The 23840-nt window shown below is 38.1% G+C and overlaps 1 protein-coding gene across 15 annotated transcripts in view; it reads left to right on the top strand.

Annotated features, from left to right (window-relative positions):
• LOC131246115 (uridine kinase-like protein 3) overlaps positions 1-23840 on the top strand; it is a 128216-nt gene that overhangs the window by 77972 nt on the left and 26404 nt on the right. For 14 of the 15 annotated variants that reach the window (XM_058245980.1, XM_058245981.1, XM_058245982.1 and 11 more), the window contains 4 exons: positions 10096-10290; positions 10491-10574; positions 10691-10751; positions 21490-21550. In XM_058245980.1, coding sequence (XP_058101963.1) covers positions 10096-10290; positions 10491-10574; positions 10691-10751; positions 21490-21550 — 401 coding nt within the window. The remainder of the gene's footprint in view (positions 1-10095; positions 10291-10490; positions 10575-10690; positions 10752-21489; positions 21551-23840) is intronic. The other variant, XM_058245989.1, reaches the window with a different exon arrangement.

Here is a 23840-nt window from a genome sequence, read left to right as displayed (position 1 = left end):
GGGTCATGTTGCGTCGCAACACCGAAAAGCCCTGAGGAGTTGCGCGGATGCACAAAGAAATCAGTGATTGTGCAGAAACAGAATGGTCAAAAGACAAGTCAAGCCAAGTTTATTGCTTCAGTCATGTTGCGCAGCTGAACAACAAAGGAAAGTTGCGGGACCGCACAACAATTTTAATTTAAAGATGTTTTGCCTCTCCGCAACGATATTGAGTTGTGCGAAAACTGGGTTTCACATGTGCGTATGGCTATAAATACCCCTTAGCCTTTTCATTTGGGGACTACTGAGAATCCAGAGCTTCCTCAGAGATTTTGTCTGAACAACCGAAAGGTACCAAGGAAGACCCGCACAACAAGTCCTTCCCAAGAGGTCATGCACTGACCATTGTCAGCTGCATCTTGGGAAGGAAGAAGGACAAGGCTAAAGCCTCGAGGTGTTGCGTGGCCACGCAACCTCCCCTCATTTTTACCGAGTCAAAGTGTTGGCTATGTTTCTAGCTCGGGACGATTCAGTCGTGGTTTTGAAGCATGAAGATGGGGTTCTAAACCCGCACAACACTTCCATCACTTTGGTGGATTGCAAATAGGGGCTGAAATGTTGCCGGAATTGCTTTATAACTTCATTTAATGATGCATATTTGAATATATCTTGTTTTAAAATCAAGGGACTTCCCAAAGGGATGTAATTAAAGGAATGTTAACTAAGATAAATGAATGTTATTAGATGGGAATAGGTGGGATGGAATTGCATTTGGTCCTGTGCCAATTCCACTCAACGTTTGGGGAGAATAAGAAAGCTTGGAATTAGATTAGATGGAATTGCATTTGGTCCAGGGCGTTGTAGCTTTTTACTTGACACCTGCTATTTTGAAAATTTTGAAAAGGTATTGTTGATGTTATTAAGTTGTGTAGGTCCCACCATGATGTGTGGGTTATATCCACACCATCCACCCCTTTTTCGAGATCATTTTAGAGCATGGGCCCAAAATTCAGGTAGATCCAAAGCTCAAGTTGACCCCACCACAGAAAGCAGCAGGGATTGAGCGCCTACCATCGAAAACTTCTTTGGGGCCACATAAGTTTTGGTTCAAGCTGATATTTGTTTTTTCCCTTCATCCAAGTCTTTTTAACCTTATGAATAAATTGGATGGCAAATAAACATCACAGTGGACCCTAGGAAGATTTCAACGGTGGGCATCATTGTTCCCATTGCTTTCTGTGTTGTGGTCCACGTAAGCCTCATTTTTAGGCCCATGCCATAAAATGAGGTTGCAAAACAAATGAACGGTGTGGATATAACACATATATGTTATTCTCAATGCTTCCAAATAATGATGGGTATATCTATTCAATGGACAACAAACCAAATAGTGAATGACACCGTAACAAAAACATAGCATGGAGTTGGGCTTGTCTCATGGTATCCCATGGTAATAGGGGACAATCCATGTCATATGTAATAATTACATTGTTTTGAATCCCATCCCACCTAATCCTTTACAATACCATGCGTCAAACACCCCCTTAAGGAGTCACACTTGTCCTGTCTAAGTCCATACCGTCTCTGTTGTAGGGACATGTGATGAAATAACCCTAGATGCATGTATAATCAGGTTGAAGGGATTCAAATAATAAAATTAATCAACTAACTGTTTTCAATTAAGGGGATTAAGCAAATCTCAACCAGGGTATCCCAAATCGGTTACGTATCGGCCGTAACGGCCGATACGTAACGGTAATGGTGGGACCCGTTACGCGATACGGGGTTGAAACGGCCGTTATGGAATTCTGTGACCGTAACGGCCGTTACGGGCCATAACGGCCGTTACAGACCCGTAACGGCTGTTACGGGCCCTGAAAAAAAAAAAAAACAAAAAACAACAAAAAAAAAAAAAACCTTACCTGTTTTTTCCTTTCTTTTCTTCTTCTTCTTCTCTTTCTTCTTCTTCTTCTTCTTCTTCTTCTCGAGCGGCTGCGGCTGCGGCTGCGCCCGACTGCGGCTGCGGCTGCGCCCGGCTGCTTCCTGATCTTCTTCTTCTTCCTCTCTCTCCCACTCTCTCTCTCTCTCTCTCTCAATCTCTTCTTTCCCTCTTTTTCTTTTCTTTCTTTCCCTCTTTTTTTCTTTTCGTTTCCCTCTCTCTCCTTTTTTTTTTTTTTTTGCAGCGGCTGACTGACTGCTGTGGGTACGTGTCACGCAAAAGACGAGCGCTGACACTCCTCGAGCTCCGAGTTGTACGAACGGTTCAAAAGGAGATCAAAGTTATATGGGCTCGACAGTGATGTATTTATTACATCTACACCGTTCACCTATTTTAAGAGATCATTTTAGAGCACCAGCGAAAAAATGAATTATATCCAGAGATCATCTGGACCACACCAAAATAGTAGCAGGGATAATGATTTTCACGGTTAAATGAATCTTAGGGCGCACGGTAACGTTTATTTTCCATCCAATCAGACCCGAGTGGGCCTCACCGTAATGTATATATTTTATCCATATCGTCCATCCATTTTGCCACGTCATTTTAAGTCAGGATTCAAAAAATTAGTAATATCCAAATCTCAGGTGGACCACACCATAGGAAATAGTGGTTATAGAATACTCACCATTAAAATTTTCCTAAAGTCCACTGTAATGTTTATTTTCAATCTAACCTGTTAATTGAGTCACATTGACGTGGATGAAGGGAAAACACACATGTTAGCTTGATATAAAACTTTTTTAGCCCCCAATAAATTTTTAACGGTGAACATTTAATTATTATTGTTTCTTACGGTGCAATCCACCCGAGCTTTGGATGTGCCTCATTTTTGAGCTCATGCCCTAAAATTATTTAGCAAAATGGATGGATGGTGTAGATATAACACATTCATCACGGGTGAGGCTCAAAAAACTTTGACACGTGTGTTGCACTTTACATCTGAGTCCCTCCTAATTCAAGCCTTAAAAAATTGTACACGAGACATATATTAACTTGAAATTTGACGATTAAATTATGAACTGCAATTGCTAACTCACAATGCCAAAATTAAATTATTTGAATAGTTTTAATTGTTAATTTGTGAACTTTTATTTTTAAAAATAGGGCCTTATGATTTTTATTTTTATTTTTTATGATTCACTATCCAATAAACATCCACCAATTTATAAGTGGGATAATGACAATAAATGGCATGAATTTGAGGCTGATTGGGAAAATAAATTGGTCCTCCAAGTCAGCCCCAAATTGGCAACGCCATCTACCTGAATTTAATTTCATTTTTTTAAAGAACTATTGGGAGAAATGATATCAAGATGTTAAGTATATAAATTACATATTTAAAAAATTAAATATATGAATTTTTTAGTCAAATTCAAGTTACCTGGTTAAAAAATTAATCAGACAGGCCGATACAACTTCTTACCAAAGAGTGGACCATTACACTACCATAAACATGTTCCAATTTATAAATAAATGCATATTTGGAATGCTTAGAATATTCTGGATTTAATCCATATTTTTTCATATTTTTTTAGCAAAAAAAAAAAATTGCGCCGTTACGGGCCGTTACGCCCCCGTATCGCCGTTACGCCCCCGTATCCGTATCGGTTTCGGAGGGCACCGTTACGCCAACCGATACCGATACGGGACACCTTGATCTCAACACAAAGATGAAATCATTCCGTCAGTATCATGCCCCTTAGTATAAAATCATGTAAACAGTAAAAAAGGACTTAGGGATATGAGAATATCCCAGATCTAGCTTAAGTTAGTCCACAGTCAAGTTTAGATCCGATTCTTCTGACTAGCCATCCGTCTTTTCTGTTCAAATCAGAAGGGAATATCCAGAGAGAAACGAAAGAGATGAAGAAGAGATCGGTTCAAGATGAAAGAGAGTATGGATTCTAAGGCATAAAAAAAAGAAGAAGAGGGCTGATTCTTATCTTTTCTTGCACCATGAAGATCTAGAAAGAAGGAAAATTTGGAATCCTCAATACCCAAGGATCAATCCTGAAACCTTATTCTCTTTGGTAAAAGAGGAAGAAAGTATACGAATTCTCATTCATTCAATAATAAAATAAGATTTCTCATAGTGTATATATAAGCCACGAAAAAAATAAAAAAGTATACTAAAGTCCCTGAAAATAAGGAAAAGAACAAAAATACAACTAAAATTAAAACATCTGTGTTACAGGGTGTGAAATCCGCCCCATGGGCCTGTGGTCAAGGTGCGGTCATGCTGCTCCTGCACTCGTAGCGCGTCAGAAAATAAGTCTGATGGACCCGGTGTCCATCCACATCAATTCATCTGCTTAGGAACTCTGTCTGCGATGCCTCCTCCTCTAGTACACTCTAAAGGGTGCACCATTGATGTCTGCATCAATCTCTTTATTGGCAACTTCGACCATCTAGCACACTTAGCCTCGTGCTCAAAGTTCCATAGTTGTCAAATACACATCATACCTTTTCCATCATTATCAACATCTTATCACTCTCTCATCATCACCATTTGACTCATTGATGGTGACAATCATAAAGATTAATTTTTTGCGGTTGATGACAACATGTTGTTCCTGTCCAGAATTCCATCTGATTATACATCTCAATGAGGCATCAACATAGGCCTTTATTTAGATGTCTATTGTGAAATTCTTGTGACTGTTGCATGGTATCTCTCTTTCAGGATGGTGCAAATAATAATAGTAAGATCCATGGAACAGGACCAATAAAACCAAACTAAATCAATCCGAACCCATGTCCTCCTCAAGCACTATACTATTATCCGACTTGCCTTATGATTCTCCTTAGCTAATAGCTAATGCACACCTGTCCTCTACTCCACTTTCCATCCAACCCCTTCTAACATTGGATTAATCAGATCCAAGTACGTAGAATGACTTTTCTTAAGGGAATCCTGGAAAGTGAGAGGGGAGAATTATACCTATGTTGGTCCCCCAGGCGAGTTGCTTCTTTTAGGCTACACGCTTGGCCTTGAAATGGCTTGTTTTTCCATAGTGCTTGCATACCTTCTTTCCTTTATCCTTTCATTTCCTGTTGCCTTGCTTACCAGTAGGATTACCTGCCCCCTTAAGGTTATTGTTCTTGCCTCTTTACTTATAGTCCCTCTTATGCTTCTGAGAATTGGACTTGCCATTAGAGGTGCCTTTCGCCAGCTTTACCACATGCCCTTTATTTTATTTTATTTTATTTTATTTTAATTTTTATGTCCAGATGGTTAGCCTCATAGAGGACCAACTGCGTGTGCAACTTCTTCTCATTGTACTTGAGTACATTCATATTATAGTTTTCAACGAACCTATCATACATAGGTGTTAATGACATGATGATGGTATTTATGATGGTTTTCTCATCTTTTGCATGCCCAATTAGCTCTAGTTTATTGGCAACCTCGAACATTTTCATCACCAACCCATTAAGGCATCCTCCGTGAGTCTCATGGTGTACAATTTTCTCTCAAGGGCATGGACTTACACATTGACCTAGGCATCAAACATACCCTTTAGGCATATCATCCCTAGCCTTTAGAATGTTTCACATCTGGTTGTAGAGCGCATTAGCTATCGAGGCCAACATATACAAATTGGGCAAGTTATCGTCTCTTTCCCAACTAGTGTATTTGACAGAGTCAAGTAGGGGTTTATCATCTATTGCAAGGTTGGAGTCAGGAGGCTCGTGAATGACATATTGTACTCGCTCTCAGGTGAGTGATAATTCGATCTTCTAGGACCAATTTATAAAATTCTTCCTCATGAACTTTTCTGATGTAATGATCTCCAATACTACATCCAGTTTCGACAATTCTTCATGACCATTCACGATGTAGACTAACATATGGTGTTCCTTTTGTCTTGTGTTGGGGTATATTCTATTTAGTCACATGTGGAGTCCAAGTCGTGTCCCCAACACAACCAATGACTCTCACTACACGAAGCAGCCAAGGGGTAACATAACCTAGCGTCAAATATTTCCATCCACATGTAGAAATTCAACATAGAGCACGCGCTAGGGCTGTGAATGCCAATACAACATCCTTCATGGAATACAACACAATCTCATCTCACAATATAAAATAGAATATAGCATAATCATATGCACGATATGCAAGGCATTGGTTTGGATTGTCTTGTCCTCCCTCCTGCATTGTGTCGTACATCTAGGGGGACCTTCAACTTTTGTAATGTCTCAGGATACAATTCACATCAATGTATGTGGGATTATCATGCGACCCACAAACCAACTAAGATGCACAGTATAGGGGCTGACCTAAGAAAAGTACGTGATTAGGCCTCTCAGTACTCATTTAGGACCCATACATGTGATTTGCACACCAACATCAAGCTACCAGTGAGGTTTCAGCCTGATTGATCTTAAACAAATGAGATCTATCCACTACGGATCCAATTGTCCAGAATCAGCCCCTGATAGATCTGATCATTAAAGGTCAGATCCATACCCTCCAAAAGTTTTCTTATATGGAATAATGCTTCCCAGTAAATTTAGGTCAATCGGACTTCCAATTGGTGGGGTATGGTCTAATCAAGTTTAGTGTATGGTTACCATCTATGGTACAAGCAATCCCACCCGTGCGATACGAAATGCACAAGTAGTGCCGATATATCCCACATGTTTGATTCGGTGAGTATTTTCAATTTCCGATTTTTTTTTTTTTTTGAAATTATGTTAAATCAGTGCCAAATGGTTATAAATCCATTGGTTCTTCATGTTTTGCATGACAAATCATGGAGTTGGAGCCTTGATTTCAATATCCATTAGTGCTTCATGTTCTCCATTTTTTTTTTTCTTTCAAAAATCTCCTTCAACCAGCCATCAATTGAGACTAATTTCAAAGTATTTAGGAGTACTCAATGAAATGAGCATCACATGCATTCTAATTTTGAAATTTGAGTGTAGGTGGCCCGTCCGATTTGGGGAAATTTGGGAAAAATTCAAAATTTCTCCAATTTCTCTCAAATTGCTTGCAATGTTGTACTCCAAACATGAAATCAAGCATGTATAAGGGTTGATCTACTGATTTGTCAAGTCCTTGTCAAATTTCAGAAAATAAAAATAATTTTTAATTAAAAATTAATAAAATATAGTTGCAATAGTTCAGTTAGACAACACATAACTTAGGATCCTATACAAAGGAAACCTATTATGTGCACTTCTTTTTTGATATGTTATGATTTAATAGTGTGTATTAAGGTATTTTCTAACAATCTTTGAAGTTTCATTGAAAAATTCAACCATTTTCCCAATGTTTCCCCATGTATCCCAAAAAGTGCGATAAATTACCCGATACAAACGATATATCCCATGCGATAACCGATATGTATCTGTATCCCAAGGATGCGATACGTAACACGATACCGATATTTCGAACACTGGGTACAAGGTTTGCCAATGAACAAGCAATTGGATGACTACACCATTTGTGTTCAGAGTTAGATCATCATCCCATTGACTCACCCAGTGTGGCTAGGTCTGTCAACGTATGATTAAAAGGAAATCTAACAACTCAAGCAAGGTTGCATGATTGTATGTGCATGCTCATTGTAATGAGGGCCCCACATGACCATCATGGTCTAGATGTGTGGCATCACTGCCCACCAAGGGTGGTATGGGCCCCACACACACCAAATGTATGGTCATCTAATTCGAAACATGGATCACGATTAAAAGATAAAGTTCAAATCAACATCATCGACAATCGTGCAGTCTGAATCTCGTCATGTAAGGTCCACGGACTGATCTGTTTGGATCCCCATTATCGGATTGTCATTTGATCAATATGAACCTACGGATTATTTCAGAACATTCCTATTGGGCTATGGATTAATTTTAAGCTCTACCTGACTTTGAATCAATCAAATCTGTTGAAATCAATCTGAGAATGGTCATGATTGTTTCACAACCAATCTGGCCAGATTTGGACAGATTCTATCCAATCCAACTAGTCCATCTTGAAGGGCACGAAGAATGTCACTATGACGAACTTTCATCCCAATCTGACCAGTGGATCATGAGATAACCCACTCAATGAATGGTCAATGTTGTCCATTCAATAACTTTGCGATCTAAACTCTGATTAGGAGAAGTGGAGTCGAAAAAAGTCCGAAGTTATTCTTAGTCAAGAGATGGTGCAGCTCAAATCTGTGAAAGCATGACCTAAGTGCGCAGGCTGAACTCTGTAATGCGTGACCTAGTGTATCGAAGGTGTGGACTGATGGTGTGGCCCTATGCTGCAATGGTGCAGCCCTGTGGTCAAGTTCGCGTCATAACCTGCCATGTGGACTAACTTGACTCCCACTCTTGCCACGTCACCAAAACAACATTCAGATGGTTGCATTTGCAACATGGCGCGACCCTTATCCAATGCTTGGCATGATTTGTACATCTCAAAGATCAATGTCCATAGATGTATCCTAGCATCTGTGTTGGTCATGGAACATTAAGGTACTGAGATCCTTGGAACAGAAGTCTCCCTAATTAGTGACCACTGTGTCCAATTGCAAGTTCCCAAGGGCCAAAGGATTTAACCCTCACTTAACCAATATGATAATCAGTATATGGAAACACAAGATATAGTAAAAGGCATATCACACATGTCCAGAGGACCCATGGTCATCAAGATCAATGACTGAGGTCAAACCTATCACATCCATGTGGCAAGTGGATTAGGGCTCACATGATTTTCCAATGCACAACTCCAACACCCACATTGTATCATGGGTCAAAAAATTCTCAAGAAAATTTTATTTCTCCAAAAAACTTATTTGGAAATAGACCCCAATTTCTCAGGAAATGTTGTTGATAAACATTGGAAACAATGATTCCTTTACCATGCTTTCCTAGAAACTATGTTCCTCGGGAAACACAATTCCCTTTGCCACATTCTATGAATCCAAACAATAAGAGAAAAAAGTCATAGAAAATAAAGAGGAGTGGATAAAGATAGTCCCACAAGTGTTTATATTGCATATCTACATGTATTGGCCCACACTGGTTTGTATCAGTCAAGGTTCAGTATCTTTTGAAACCAGTACTTCCATCCAATGCAAACTGGTTTCTCCATAAATGAGATGGTTGTATGGGTATGGCCCTGAACTGCCCAATAAGGTGGATACAACTAGGTTTCGGTGTCCAATATACTATACCAAAATCGATTTTCCATCCTTGGTATCGATTAAAAAAGTGTGACTTTTAACCATGATGTGCATTTGTAGGTATCGTTATGTGATGCATTTTGGCAATATGCTACCTTTTGGTTGATATCTTGAAGCATGTCCTTTCCTTGATGCCGAAGTCAGGTTTCTTATCATAGTCTCATTTTATATTGATAGTGTTTCACTCTTACCTTATTTGGCCAATTAATTGGCTGCATTGTCTAGCTATATGGTTTATGGATGATTCACAAACTATAATGCATCAAAGTACAATTGAAAATTTAAGTTGTGTTTTTTTTGTTATACTGGATTTATCAAATGTGTTGATCAAGTGTAAACTCATATAGATATTAGTTATTTCAGAACCAAGCTAGTAGAGAAATCATGCTAATTATAACCAAGGAAAAAGACAACCATTAAAGGACTAAAATCAGAAATTGGGACCAGTTAGTAATATTTATGGATATTAGTTATTTTAGAACCAAGCCATATGCCAGCCAAATCATGTGTCTCTTTCTTGAGAAGGTGATCATAAGAAAATTCTGCAGGTAGCTAGCAATAACCAGCCAAAGGATCTAGATTCTTGAACATGATTCTGGCTTTCTTCCACTAGCAAATAAATGATCTCTAAACTATTAACACTCTTTCACTGCCTATTGTATTCTGTTGATTTTCGATCAATTAAGCTTGTTTATCTAATATATTACATTGACTTATGGTCAAGACATACCATAAGGCTTTTCAAGGGCAAGACAGTTTTTCAATAGTCTTTAGTATCATTTAATTATGGCAAGCATGTGTATATACTTATGCGATTTAGTGTCTGCATGTGTATAGTAATGATTGTGGTTTTGATTACTAGTCTTATTTCAACCTACAATGATTGGTAAAAGTATTCTTCACCAGTAAATTGTATATGACCTGCAGTATGCTAAATTTGTGAAGCCCGGTTTTGATGAATTTATACTTCCATCGAAGAAATTTGCGGATATCATCATCCCTCGAGGAGGAGATAATGACGTGGCAATTAACTTGATAGTGCAACATATTCATACAAAACTTGTTCAACACGATCTTTGTAAAATATACTCAAACCTCTATGTTATCAATTCAACCTTGCAGGTAAACCCTCTTGGCTTTGGTTGTTTACTACTTTATTTTATATGCCTTCCTAAAGTTTCTAGGACTATCTTCTGAACTGAAGTCATTCAGTTCTTGATGTAATATGCTCTTATTCGTCAACCTGCAGTTTATTGCTTCTTTACTTTAAAAGAAGATTATGAATACCTTGAAGTGGAATAATGTTTTTCGTCTTGGTTCAGATACGTGGCATGCATACACTAATACGTGATGTTAAAACAACAAAGCATGACTTTGTCTTTTATGCTGACCGACTGATCCGCTTGGTATGTTACTTTCTATTATAAGGATTTAGCTTTGTGAAAATTAAAAGTTGAAACTGTTACGCTTGAATATATTTATTTGCCTGATGTGGTTCTTTGTTTGTTATAATTGGTTTTAGGTTGTCGAGTATGGTCTAGGTCATCTTCCATTTACGGAAAAGCAGATCGTAACTCCAATAGGTAAGGCTTTAAATAAATCATGTTTCTTCCATTTGACATACGTAGTCAAATGCATCTTTGTTTCCACTATGTGTTAATATATTTGCTTGTTCATCTTTTCCTATATTTGCTAATGGCCTACTAAAGGCTTCTCTATCTGAAGTAGCTTTGATCTTCTAGTTATAAAATCTTGATATATATGAGAAGGAAGAATGTGGAAACTGCTATCTAATTGTTTGTATTTGTTCAACATAAAAATATGTAACTTACACAACCTAAATGGGTGTTTGCTCTTCTAAAAAGAGGCATAATTTGCCCTAATATCCTTAGATGTCATGTTTTCCAAATAAATCAAAGGATTATGGCCAAAGGATCTCTACACATAAGAAATGTGACCAAGTTCAACCATAAAATGGACTTTTGGTTAATATTCCCCTTGTCGAGCATCTTCATAAAAGAGATGGTTAACATGCTCTTAAGCCATTAGAACCTCTCCATAGGTGAAGCTTTGATCTCTAGAAAGATATCATGGTATGTTTTCCTCATAGTAAGTGTTCAGTTGCATTGATAATAATTGTCTTGTGGGTCACTTGTAACTTTGGTTGAGAAAATATTCGCTTCTTAATTCTTTGCCTCCCCCCCCCCAAGTTTGGGAACAAACCCAATGGACGACATGCCCACGACGCATTGTCATCCATGGGACTCATTTCTCACCGCGAGGAAAATGATTTCAGGATATCTTTTCTTGAACTTATCATACAGGCTCTTAGTAAATACGTTGGCTACCTGCTGCAGGAACAGAAAAATATTTATGTCATCTATAGAAATCTTCTCATGAATAGTGTTCATAATATTGGTATTGTTACATGTATCGGTAATGTATCATTGACTTGGGAAAACATTGGAGAAACATGGGTAAAATGGTGGAATTTTACAGTGTAACATCAAGAGATGGTAAAATACACATCTTTTACATATTTAGGGATAAATTGTAAAAAAGAAGCATAAATAATAAAGTTCCATTTAATGGAGGCTTAAAGCATGTATTGTCGTGAAAAATTATATGCATGTCTAACCATCCACCCACCAAACCATCCATCCATCCATCCATGCATGCATACATATATGTTTAACTATCCATCCATCCATCCGTCCATCCATGCATACATACATGTCTAACAATCATCCATCCGTCCATCCATGCATACGTACATGTTTAACCCTCCAACCATCCATCCATCCATTCATGCATGCATAGATACATACATACATACATGTCTAACCATCCATCCATACATACATACATATCTAACCATCCATCCATGCATGCATACATACATGTTTAACCATCCATCCATCCTTGCATGCATGCATACATGTTAACCATCCATCCATATATCTGTCCATCCATCCATCCATCTATCCATCCATCAATCCATCCTTGCATGCATGCCCAACCATCTATTTGTCCATCCATCTATCAGTCCATCCATCCATCCAGCCATCCATCCATCTATCAGTCCATCCATCCATCCATCCATCCATCCATCTGTTCATCCGTCCATGTGTGCACACACACACATGAATGATCCATCCATCCATCCCTCCATTAAACCAACCAACCATCCATGCATGCATGCATGCATAAATACAGACATCCTTGATCCATCCATTCATCCATCCATGCATGCATACATAACTACACACATCCATCCATCATACATACATGGATGATCCATCAGTCCATCTTATCCCACCATCCGTTAATCTATCCATCCATCCATCTATGAATACATACATACACAAATCCATGATCCATCTGTGCATATATACACACTTACATGCATTTCATTATACGACTATGCATCCATACCAAAAAAATATATTAAAATGGAAAAATATATTTTAAATAAATAGATAATTTCTAAATGTTTTCCTTATACTAACTGATTTCCACCAACAAATGTAACCGATTGATCATAAGCATGGAACTACAAAAAAAAAAAAAAAACAAAATAGAAAGGATCAATTACATAATCATGCATAAACATGGATTTGGGAAGAGTCCATGCAAAAAGAACAAAAAACCACAAATTTCTACAAATTTTTATACCTTGGGGGTTCTGATGCATGAACCTTGGTCGACATTAAGTCCTACATAGGATTCCCACAAAAAATTTCTCCAAAAATCCGTTTTTTCATATTTCTTTTTTAATTTTCACCTTTTTTCTTTTTACTCACCTTCCCAACCCAATATCAGTGATAAGATTGTCAATACTATAGTGATACGTGAAAAATATCAATATATCGATGATATATCACCGATACTTGGAAAAACAACGATTAAAACAGGTTTTAGTATTGCCAACATAGTGAAGCTTTTATATTATTGACGATAATGATGTTAATGCCTATAAAAGGAACAATACTTGTGAACAAAATGATTGTCAATCTCATTGTTTTTAGTTGTGCATGGAAAACTTGATTAGCAACCATGTAAGTAGAATTCAAGTTGTTAGTAAAGGTTTCTAATATGAGTAGAAAACATACCTTGATCTTAGATCTACAAGAAGTTATCTAGCCATGGAGATTGTTTATTATGCTTGATGAAATATGGAACTTAGTGTTCAGGACAAGTTCATTTTGCCCATGTTGAGAGAGGGTAACTATGATGGTCAACACCTTTCTTAATCAAATCCTATTGCCACCCTCATGATTGGACTTCACTTTTTTATGTGCGAGGGATTAAACTTGAAATGAGGGGAAAAAGTTAAAAATACTAATTTAGATTCACTACTCTTGTGTAATTGCCAAAAATTGAGGAGATAAAAAATCTAATAATGGACTCAAGGTCTATCACACCTTGAAAATGGTGCCCAGGCCCCTGGCTCCGTTTTAGGGTGCGACTTGGGGGATTTTTTTTTGGTATGGTTAGTTCAATAAGATCCCTTTTAACAATGATATGACAACATTCCCATAACCAAAATATGATATATCACATCTAATATATACATGATTCAAATACATTATTACATTCCTAAAAGTTAATGCAAAACAAAACGTGAAGCCCAACTACCTTGGTTGGCTAGGGTTCCCTGAAAAATTAAACAACAATTGGGATGAGCTTTAAAATCCCAGTGAGTACATCTCAAATTAGGAGGAATAACAGAAGCACGGTAAACATAATAATCATGATGAAAGAGAATATAATACAAGGTCATGATACTAGTCCTCAATGTGGTGGGCCATAAATGCGATACAAATATGAATGTAATGTACATGAAGGCCCTTTCCACCATATACTAGTACTGTCAGATTGCATAAAACAAAGGGGCCATACCCTTTTATCGGATCTCTTCTCCAATAGATTTACCAAAACCTGTCCTTGCCAGTAGAGCATCTTATTCGGACTTGATGACGAGCACCCCATGCTCCAATCGTCCTCAGCAGTAAGGCTCCTCGGTGAGAATCAATGCATGTCATCTTATCCAACATGTGCTTGAGGAAGGAAGCATGACTCTAGAGAAGATTCACACAAGCGTGAATCCGACTGCCATGCTTACTAAGGTGGTTCGCACAGAGAAGTTCAAGTTCTGTCCAACTTCTCTGGGCTTGGCGAAGGTGTAAATGGAAGATAGAGTGTGCACGAGAAGCGATGGTGGAGCTATGATGGAAGGTAGAATTAGAGATGGTGATTGATAAGGAGCTATGATGAATGAAGATTGAAGAAATGGTGGAGATTGTTGTTGATGTCTTAAATCTGTTAGTAACAGGGGTTTATCGACAGACCACTCGATGCCATTGACATATGCTTGATCCCATCGAGAAAATCCGGAAAAATCCATGTTGGTTGCTGGAACGTTCTAAGTATTGTTACTTGATGGCATCGAAGGAGTTCGATGCCATCGACAGATCCTTGATGGGTTGTTGATGCCATCGAAGGTCCCATCGAGCGCGCATGCAAAGTTGCCTAACTGCAAGATTTGTTTCCTATTCTGGTTGTGATATTTAGTGTTTGAAGTTTTCCTAAGAAATTAATAATATCGTCGATATTATCGTTGTCAACGAACCGGCGACAATGAAACCCTAGAAATTCGTATTCCTTCCAGGCATTAGTGAGAAATCGTTGAAAATTTCACCAAAATTGATATCACTACATTATCGTCGAAATTATCTCCACCTACCAATGCCAATCGAGCTATAACCATGATGTTTTCGATAAATACTGTTGGAATATCCTCCAAAACTGCCGAAACGCACAATCCAACTACGTTAATAGGTGAAATTTTGAAAAATATTTTTTTTTTTAAAAGAAGAAAAAAAAGGAAGAGGGATTGGGGGCAATGTTTTAAATATCAACAATATTAGCCGATATATCCCACGATATATCTTGTATCTCACTTGTGCGTTACGAAATGCATATGTAGTGCTGATATATCTCACATGTTCGATCTAGTGAGCATTTTCAATTTTCGATTCCTCTTTTTTTTTTTTTTTTTTTGAAATTATCTTAAATCAGTGTCAAATGGTTATGAATCCATTGGTTCTTCATGTTTTGTATCGAAAATCATGGAGTTGGAATGTTGGTATCGATATCCATAAGTTCTTCATGTTCTCCATATATATATATATATATATTTCAAAAAATTTCCTTAAACCAACTGTCAATTGAGATTAATTTGGAAGTATTTAGGAGTATTTGATGCAATGATTATCACATACACACTAATTTCAAAATATAAGTGTAAATAGTTCGATTTGGGAAAATTGGAAATTTCCCCAATTTCTCCCAAATTGCTTGCAAAGTTGCATTCCAAACATGAAATCAAGCATGTATGAGGGCTGATATACTAATTTGTTAAGTCCTTATCAATTTTCAGAAAATAAAAATATTTTTTAATTTTATATATATATATATATATATATATATATATTGAAATTTCCCTTCAACCATCTATGAATTGAGACTAATTTCGAAGTATTCAGGAGTGTTTGATGGAATAATCATCACATACACTCTAAATATTATGCATTCAATTTTAATATAGTTGCATTAGTTCAGTTAGACAGCGCATAACTTAGGACCCTATACAAAGGAAACCTATTATGTGCACTTATTTTTTAAGATTTTATGATTTAAAAGTGTGTATTAAGGTCTTTTTTTAACAATCCATGACGTTTCATTGAAAAAATCAACAATTTTCCTAATGTTTCGCCATGTTTCCCAAAAAGTGCGATAAATTACCCGATACAAATGATATATCCCATGTGATAACCAATACATATCTGTATCCCAAGGATGCGATACGTAACACGATACCAATATTTTGAACACTGATGGGGGCTCAGGGGGGCTTCCATTACGAGTTTGGGTTTCAAAAGAAGGGTTCTTCCAAAGCCCTCTTTGGAAACTCTTCCAAAGCCATGGCTTTTAACTTTACTTTTGTGTTTTTTTAAAGTGTGAGTTTCACACCATTTAATAGCAGTGGATCACCACCAATTTACAAGAAAAACATTTGCCTCCAACTTACCTTTTAAGTTTATTTAAAGCAGGCTTAACAATCACAAGACCAAGTCACTAATCTACGCATTACCCTCGTGGTTAATCGTCAATCTTAACTACCACTATAAGCATTGTTTCTGGCTTGTAGGCCTCACTCAGTGGGCCTCACGGTGCACACATACACATTCCAATGGATTCCACGGCCTTGTGGGCCTCATGGCACATACATAATGGTGGGCATGTTTCTCAAATAAAATACATACATCGCTGTGAGTATGCTGCCTGGGTAAAACAATACATCAAGGTGGGCCCGTCGCCTGCATAAACCACATACATTATGGTAGGCCCACTGCCCATGTAAAATAGATACATCATGGTGGGCCCGCACTGACAAAGAAGATGGATAAAGCACATCCATTAGGGGTGGGCCCCACAGTAGGGTAGCCAATTGTTTGGACAGCGTGGCCCACCTAGTGGACCCCACAAGTTTTGAATCAAAGATAATATTTGTGTTTTCCCTGCATACAAGTGGTGTTACCTTATAAACAAGTTGGATGGCAAATAAACATTCCAATGGGCCTTGGGAAGTTTTCAACGGTAGGCATTCAATCACCATTTTTTAAAGGTGGGGCCCACTTGGGCTTTTTGCCTCACATGTGGGTACCACCCACGTCCATGTTCGTGGACCTGATCATAGGTATGTGGTGGACCAACATCACAGTGGACCCCTGGAAGCTTTCAATGGTGCATTCAATCTCCACTGCTTTAAGTGGTGGGGCTCACTTGAGATTTGAACTCGCCTCACGTGTGGGCCCCACACACTTCCAAGCCTATAAGACCTGTGAGGTAGGTCAAATGACCAAAATAATCACCATGTACCCCACAAGGAGTTTCCAACGGTAAGGGTTCAATACCCACTATTTGTTGTGTGTGGCCCACTTGGGTTCTAGATCAAGATAATATTTATGTGGTCCTTTCATCCTGGTCATTTGTGACCTTAGCAACATGTTGGATGTCAAAGGGGTTGTGGATCAAGCACCCTGGTGGGCCCCACAGGTTTCAATGGTGAACGTTCAATGACCGATGTTTCCTATGGTGGGGTCCACAGGCGTTGTGGATCAAGTTGTTGTTGATGTTTTCCATTCATCCAGGTCTATGGGACCTTATCAACAAGATAGATGGCATATATGCATCACGACGGGCACCAAAGAGGTTTCAACGGTGGGCATTCATCACCACTGTTCCTTGCAGTGGGGTCCACTTGAACCTTAGATCTGCTTCAATTTTGGGCTTGTGTCCTGAATGAGCAAGCAAAAATGGATGGACAATGTGGATATAATGCAGATACATCATAGTGAGTCCTACCCACTAGATGGTCAATGTGAATATAATGCACATCTTGAAATTGCGGTTTCTACTGCTGATACTTAAGAATGAATATGAGACAAGGTCCTAGAGGGGGGTGAATAGGACTTTTCAAATATTTTGCTTATTTAAAAATCCTAGTTGCCTAACTTAAACAATAATTTAGTTTAAAGCAAGTGAGGCAATATAACTCTAAAAGCTTCCAAGCCAATAGAGGGTCCAATCAGAAAGGCTATTCAAGATATACAAATAGAACAACTAGCCTAGTGTAGTGAGCTTGTGTGTGGAATGCGCTTCCTATCAATCTTAAGCATTCATCTAATCATGCATAAACAATCAATCATTCAAACTTAAATAAACATGATTAAATAGATGCGCAAATGACAATTCCAAATACAAGCATATATAGTGGTTCAGCTACTTGCCTACTCCACTCCCGACAACCGTACTCTCTCCTAGTGTGTGTCGGATTTCACTATGAATGGTTTTAAATCAGGTTCACCATTAACCTTTACAGCCTTACACAAAGGAGTCAACAATTTATGCTCTCCACACGAGCAAAGGTCCTACACCAAGAATCTACGTTTAGGCCCACCAGGCAAGGTCCTACACTAAGCACCTCCGTTTAAGCCCATCGGCCAAGGTCCCAAACAAGGCACTTACGTTTAGGCCCACCGGCTAAGGTCCCACACAAGGCACTTACGTTTATGCCCACCGGCTAAGGTCTCACACAAGGCACCTACACGAGTTTTTTGATAGCAAACTCTTAGCCTTAATCCTACACGAGGATGATACTAGACTTTGGACTCTTAAAAATGACACTTACTTGTCAGAATAAGTCTTTTCTTGTAGCTTGTCTTGGGTTGCTTGATTTTCGCTCTTCCGTGCTTGAATCAGCTCCTTGATGCTCCCCCGATTGCTATGTTGTAGTTTACCTGTTGTTTCAACTTCACGATCAAGAACCTTTCTTATGATGTTCCTATAAAGGTAACCAAGGTAATGGGAGTTGGTTGAATCTCTAACGAAGGTTATGAATGGATTTCCTAAGAGATTCAACTGATGGATGTACTAGAGTATGTTTGAGACAAAGGATATACTGATAGGTTTGGTCTCAATACTCTATTGAAGGCTTGAGATCATGTTCTTCATAAATAAGAGCTTTGAATGCTCAAGAGTGATGAATCATAATGAATAGAACATGAATCTCATGTGGATAGAGTCTAGGATAAGTGATTTGAGCTTGGGACAACCTAGGGACTCTGAAATGCCTAAATCCACACATTCCACAAAGTTCTGGGTCCTATATTTATAGAGAAAAGTTCCCAACGGATATAAAACGGCTAGTTTTTTGTTCTACCAAGTGAACCTTTCGTAGTACCGAAATTCACTCGATAGCATCGAAATATCACTTAGTGGTACCGAATTAAAACCTAAAGTTGTTGGATGAATTTTACTGCTTTCGGTGGCACTGAAATTTGTAGATCGGTAGGAGTCGGTGGTACCGAAATTCCAGTCAGTGGTACCGAATTTCCTTTGAAGGTTGCTGGAACGTTTTGGGCACTTTCGGTGGTACTGAAGGTATCTTCGGTACTGCCGAAAGTGTCATTCGGTGGCACCTCCGACTAAACTAGGACTGATTTTACTGTTTTAATTCTTTGTCCTATGATTTATTCAACAACTTGAACTTTCTCAAAGCCAAGACTAATAGGATAGAAAGTATGAACTTGGAGTTGGCTTTGAATAGATGACCTAAGTGGGTTTTCGTATTTAGGTTTGAGTCATCTATAGGTAAGATCCTGATCGTAGAAGCCTCTTTGGAATTTGACTTTGTAGCTCGGGCTTTTGCTCCAGTTGCGACGGCGATCTTCATTTGCAAGGGACTCATCCGACTGCTTGACACAACTAGTCATGTGATTGACAAATATGTGTGCAAATAAGTGCACTAACACATCCATTACAGTGGGTCCTACTCATTGGATTGTCTGCGTGAATATAATGCAGATACATCATAGTGGTTCCCACCCACTAGATGAACACCGTCAATCTACAACATATACATCATAGTGGGTCCCACCCACTGGATGGACAATGTGAATGCAATAATACACTGACAACCGGTGATCCAACAGGAAGTTTTCAATGGCGAGGATTCAATCACCACTATTTCCCATGGTGTGGTCCATTCAAGCTTTGAGTTGGCCTTAATGTCCGGCCCTAGGCCCTATTTAAATTTGGTAAAAGGGATGGATGATGTAAGATAACCCACCTCAGGAGCGAAGTGAGCGAAGTGGCGATTGGTGCAAGGTGGTGTTCCTCCTCCTCTTGGTCAGCTCTTGCTCTGGTTCCTCCACCGAGCCCTCCCCCCTTCTCTATTTCTTTCCTCTTTTTTTTTTTTTTCTTTTTTTTTGTTTTTGTTTTTTGTTTTTTTTTTTTTTTGTTTTTGTATCTTTCTCTCTCTCTTGGCTTTCTATCTCTTTCTTTTGCTAAGGGTTGGGAGTGTGTGTGTGTGTGTGAGAGAGAGAGAGAGAGAGAGAGAGAGAGAGAGGGGGGGGGGGGGGGTGGCGGGATGTTTTGTTGTGGTGGAGGAGAGGGGGAGTGGTGAGGGGTATTGGGAGGTAGGGGAGAGGGTATGGGATGGGAGAGATGGATGAGGGGTATGAGCTATGTATGGGCTAGGTAAGGGAGGGTGTGTGTGTGTAGAGATTCCCTCCCCTTTTGACATGGACTAAGTCCTAGTCAACAAGGTTAAGTGAGGTGTAAAGTGAGGGGTGAGTGGCATTTGGGGACTGGTACAAAGTCTATGGTCAGCAAGCCCAAGGCTTTGGTCAATGGTCAAAGTGTAAGGCTTTAGTGTGTGTATGTGTGTGTGAGGGTATGTGCATGTGTGATGCACATGTGCGAGAGTAGGTACGTGTGTGAGGTAGTGTACTAGTGTGGATAGTTGCACATGTGTAGAAAGTACATACGAATAGTAAATCTCCAACTCTAAGCATGCACATCGAAAATCAAGGCATTACAAGACCTTGGGTGGCATGGTCATAGAACAAACATTGTGATATATCTATGATATTTACCATACCCCCAAGTTTCATACTGAACATTGTGAGGTGGTGCAATTTCCCAACTCTTGGTGTAGAGTAGCATCAATTAATCTCAATGTTCAAAATATCACCGGTATTATTCATAATATTGGTTGATATTATTTGTATTGCACCATAGTAAAACACATACTATGGGAAAATAAAAATTGCAAGATTTCATTGATATGGTATATCGACGGCATCCCAAGATATCCCTTGAAACAAAATACACCGTATTGTCGATATATGCAATATTTATTAGATTTATGGACAATGCCAACATTAATACCTGTGAAATTCCAGAAAATAGAAGTAACAAAAGCACACTTTTTTTTTTTTTTTTTTTTTTTTTGTTTGTTTTTGAAAATTATGGGGGACTTTCCTAGGGGTGTTTTAAATTAGTGCATTATATGTGCTGAATTATCGAATGATTTCTTAAAAGCTAATGCATTAAAATCATATTTATTAATTAAAATCTGTCCTACAACACATGGTTTGGTCTTTTACAATGGAAGACTTATTATGTATAGTTGCTTTTTGTAATGAAATGGAAACGTTTTTGTATAGTTTGCACTCTTCTCTGTTCTTTTATTTTCCTCTATACAGCAAGGGAAAATTTGTATTTTTCTGCTTTCTTGTCCTATTTATACAGCAGCGTAGCTATGTTTAATAGGATGATTGAAGCAGGTCTCTCTTTTCCTGTCAACTATCTTCTTTACATGTCTTAACCTTTTCTCTATTTCTCTAATTCTCTTCATCTCATTTTATGTACAGTGATTTTTCAATTAGTTTGAGTGTTTATTACTTGCAGGATGCATTTATACTGGGGTGGTATTCTTTAAAAGGTTATGTGGTGTCTCAATAATTAGAAGGTACATATTAGTAGTATTTTGGTGAGTCTCTTTTGTGATAACTTAAACATGTAAGAAACATAATAAATAGCATTAATTTCACTTCTTTAACTATTTCTTGTGATGGTACGCTTTGGTGGTGTTTATGCTATTGTTATTGTTGTTGTCATTGTAATGAAGGGCGAGCGTGGGTGTTAAGTCATTTTGTAGTTTCATACGAAATGCAATTGTTGAAAAGAAGAAAATGATCATATATTCTACTAATTAACCTTCTCACATAAGATTATAGTTCACAACATCGAGCAAATTCACCCAAATGCTCTCAAAAGTATAATAGAGAATAAATAAAATTACACCACCAGGAGATATTTGGATGTGCAATCTCGCCATGCAAGTTGTTTGTGCCATAGGCACCTATTTGGGCCATTATGTCGACTTCATTAACTCTTCAGTTACCCATTTGGGCCATTATGTCCACTTCATTCTTTTGCAAAGGACCATATCAATAACCTATTTGGGCTATTATGTCCGCTTCATTCTTTCCCGAAGGACCATATTAGTAACTCAAAGGACCATAAGAGATTCCATAAAGGAATCCCTACAAGTCATTAAAACATCTAATTTTCCTATCGTAATTAATAATGCATGCACATAGGTAATGGGTCACTAATCACCCTATTCCATTCATTCATAGAAGCAATTAAGGATCAAGTTCCAATCAACAAAACAATTTAATCAAGTCCATTTGGCTTTCTAGGGCAAACACAAAACCAACATTCCTCTGTGAGATTTCCATGAAAAAAGGTGGTTTCATTATTAAGCTAGAACAAGGGCCATTCATGGTTCTGCGATTGAAAGAATAAAACAAATAGAATGAAGTTTGGAAACTAGAGAGAAAGCTCTATGTAGCCAATATTGGGCATCTGAATATATTCACAAGGAAACCAAGTAAGCTTTCAGCCTTCCTACAATATATCATATGGCTAAAATTTAATGGTATAAACCCACCTAAACCCAACAGAATGTTTGCCCGCTAAAAACTGGCCAACTCTTTTTAAGTATCATTACAATGAAGAGTTGCCATCTCTCTCTATAGAATGAGAGGAAAGAGAATGAAGATTTATGAAATTCTACAGAATAACATTGAAAGAGAAAATTTTAGAGGTCAGATGATCGGTATAAGAATGTTACCTTGCGAAGGATCCTGAAAAATTGGATCGATTGGCTCGAAGAAAGGATGCGTTGAATGGCACAACACAATTGACTTACTGTTTCCCTTCATTTTCCACAGGAAGTCGAATGGATGGACTAGTGTCTAGTGATGGATGGTTATTTGGTAGTATTGACCTTAATAGGAAGAGGCACTGACTCAGTAGAAAAAGACTAACGAGCATCCATTTCAAGATACTTCATCTTAAAAGAATGGCGTGGCTTCAAAGAAGCTAACATCAATACAAACGAACTGTCTGTGAGGACTGACTATGACACATGTAATCTCCTGGGGTATTGGATTACCCAAAAAACACATTTTATTGCTCTAGGATCTAACCTATCAAGACCCAACTCCAACCTATGGAAAAAAGCATACACACTAAAAAACTTGAGGCAAAGAAAATAATAAGATTGCAATAAACAAGACTTCATGAGGCGACTGACCAGCTAGAATGGTAGATGACATTCCATTAATCAAACAACATACAGTTAAAACTGCATCACTCCAAGACACTTTTCGGACATTTATATGAATTAATGCATGAGTGGGGGATTTAAATAATTAATGTATGAGTCACTTCAAGTAAGACATTTATATGAATTAATGGCTGTTGCACTCACATCAGATACAGATGAATAGACTGCTTCTTGATATCATATTGGGGACATACTTTTATTCAGTTTGGAGTATTTATCGATCAGAGTTTCTACTAGTTTGGAATTATTCATTCTGAATCGTTGTAAGATCTTTTCAATATAAGATACATGCAACAAACCCTAAAACTTCTTCAAACGATCTCTTCTGATTTTCATTTCTAGTATGGATTTTTCCTCTCCAAGATCCACACACACACACACACACACACACACTCACTTTATGGATTCTCATGTACCACTACCTTGAAAATACACACTTTATGGATTCTCATGTACCACTACCTTGAAAATTGTTACAGCTTGTAAATAGACTTAAATAGCTTATAGACCTTGTTTGTCTGGCCTCTCTCAATATATCCCACGAGTTGTTCTATATGGATTTCTTCTTATAAATCTCCACTTAAGAAAGTGGTCTTCACATCCATCTAATATAACTCTAAAT

This window comes from Magnolia sinica, chromosome 5 (assembly GCF_029962835.1).
Source record: "Magnolia sinica isolate HGM2019 chromosome 5, MsV1, whole genome shotgun sequence".
Classification (NCBI taxonomy): Eukaryota; Viridiplantae; Streptophyta; class Magnoliopsida; order Magnoliales; family Magnoliaceae; genus Magnolia; species Magnolia sinica.
Note: the sequence above shows the minus strand (reverse complement) of the source record. Positions and strands in the feature narration are given on the sequence as shown.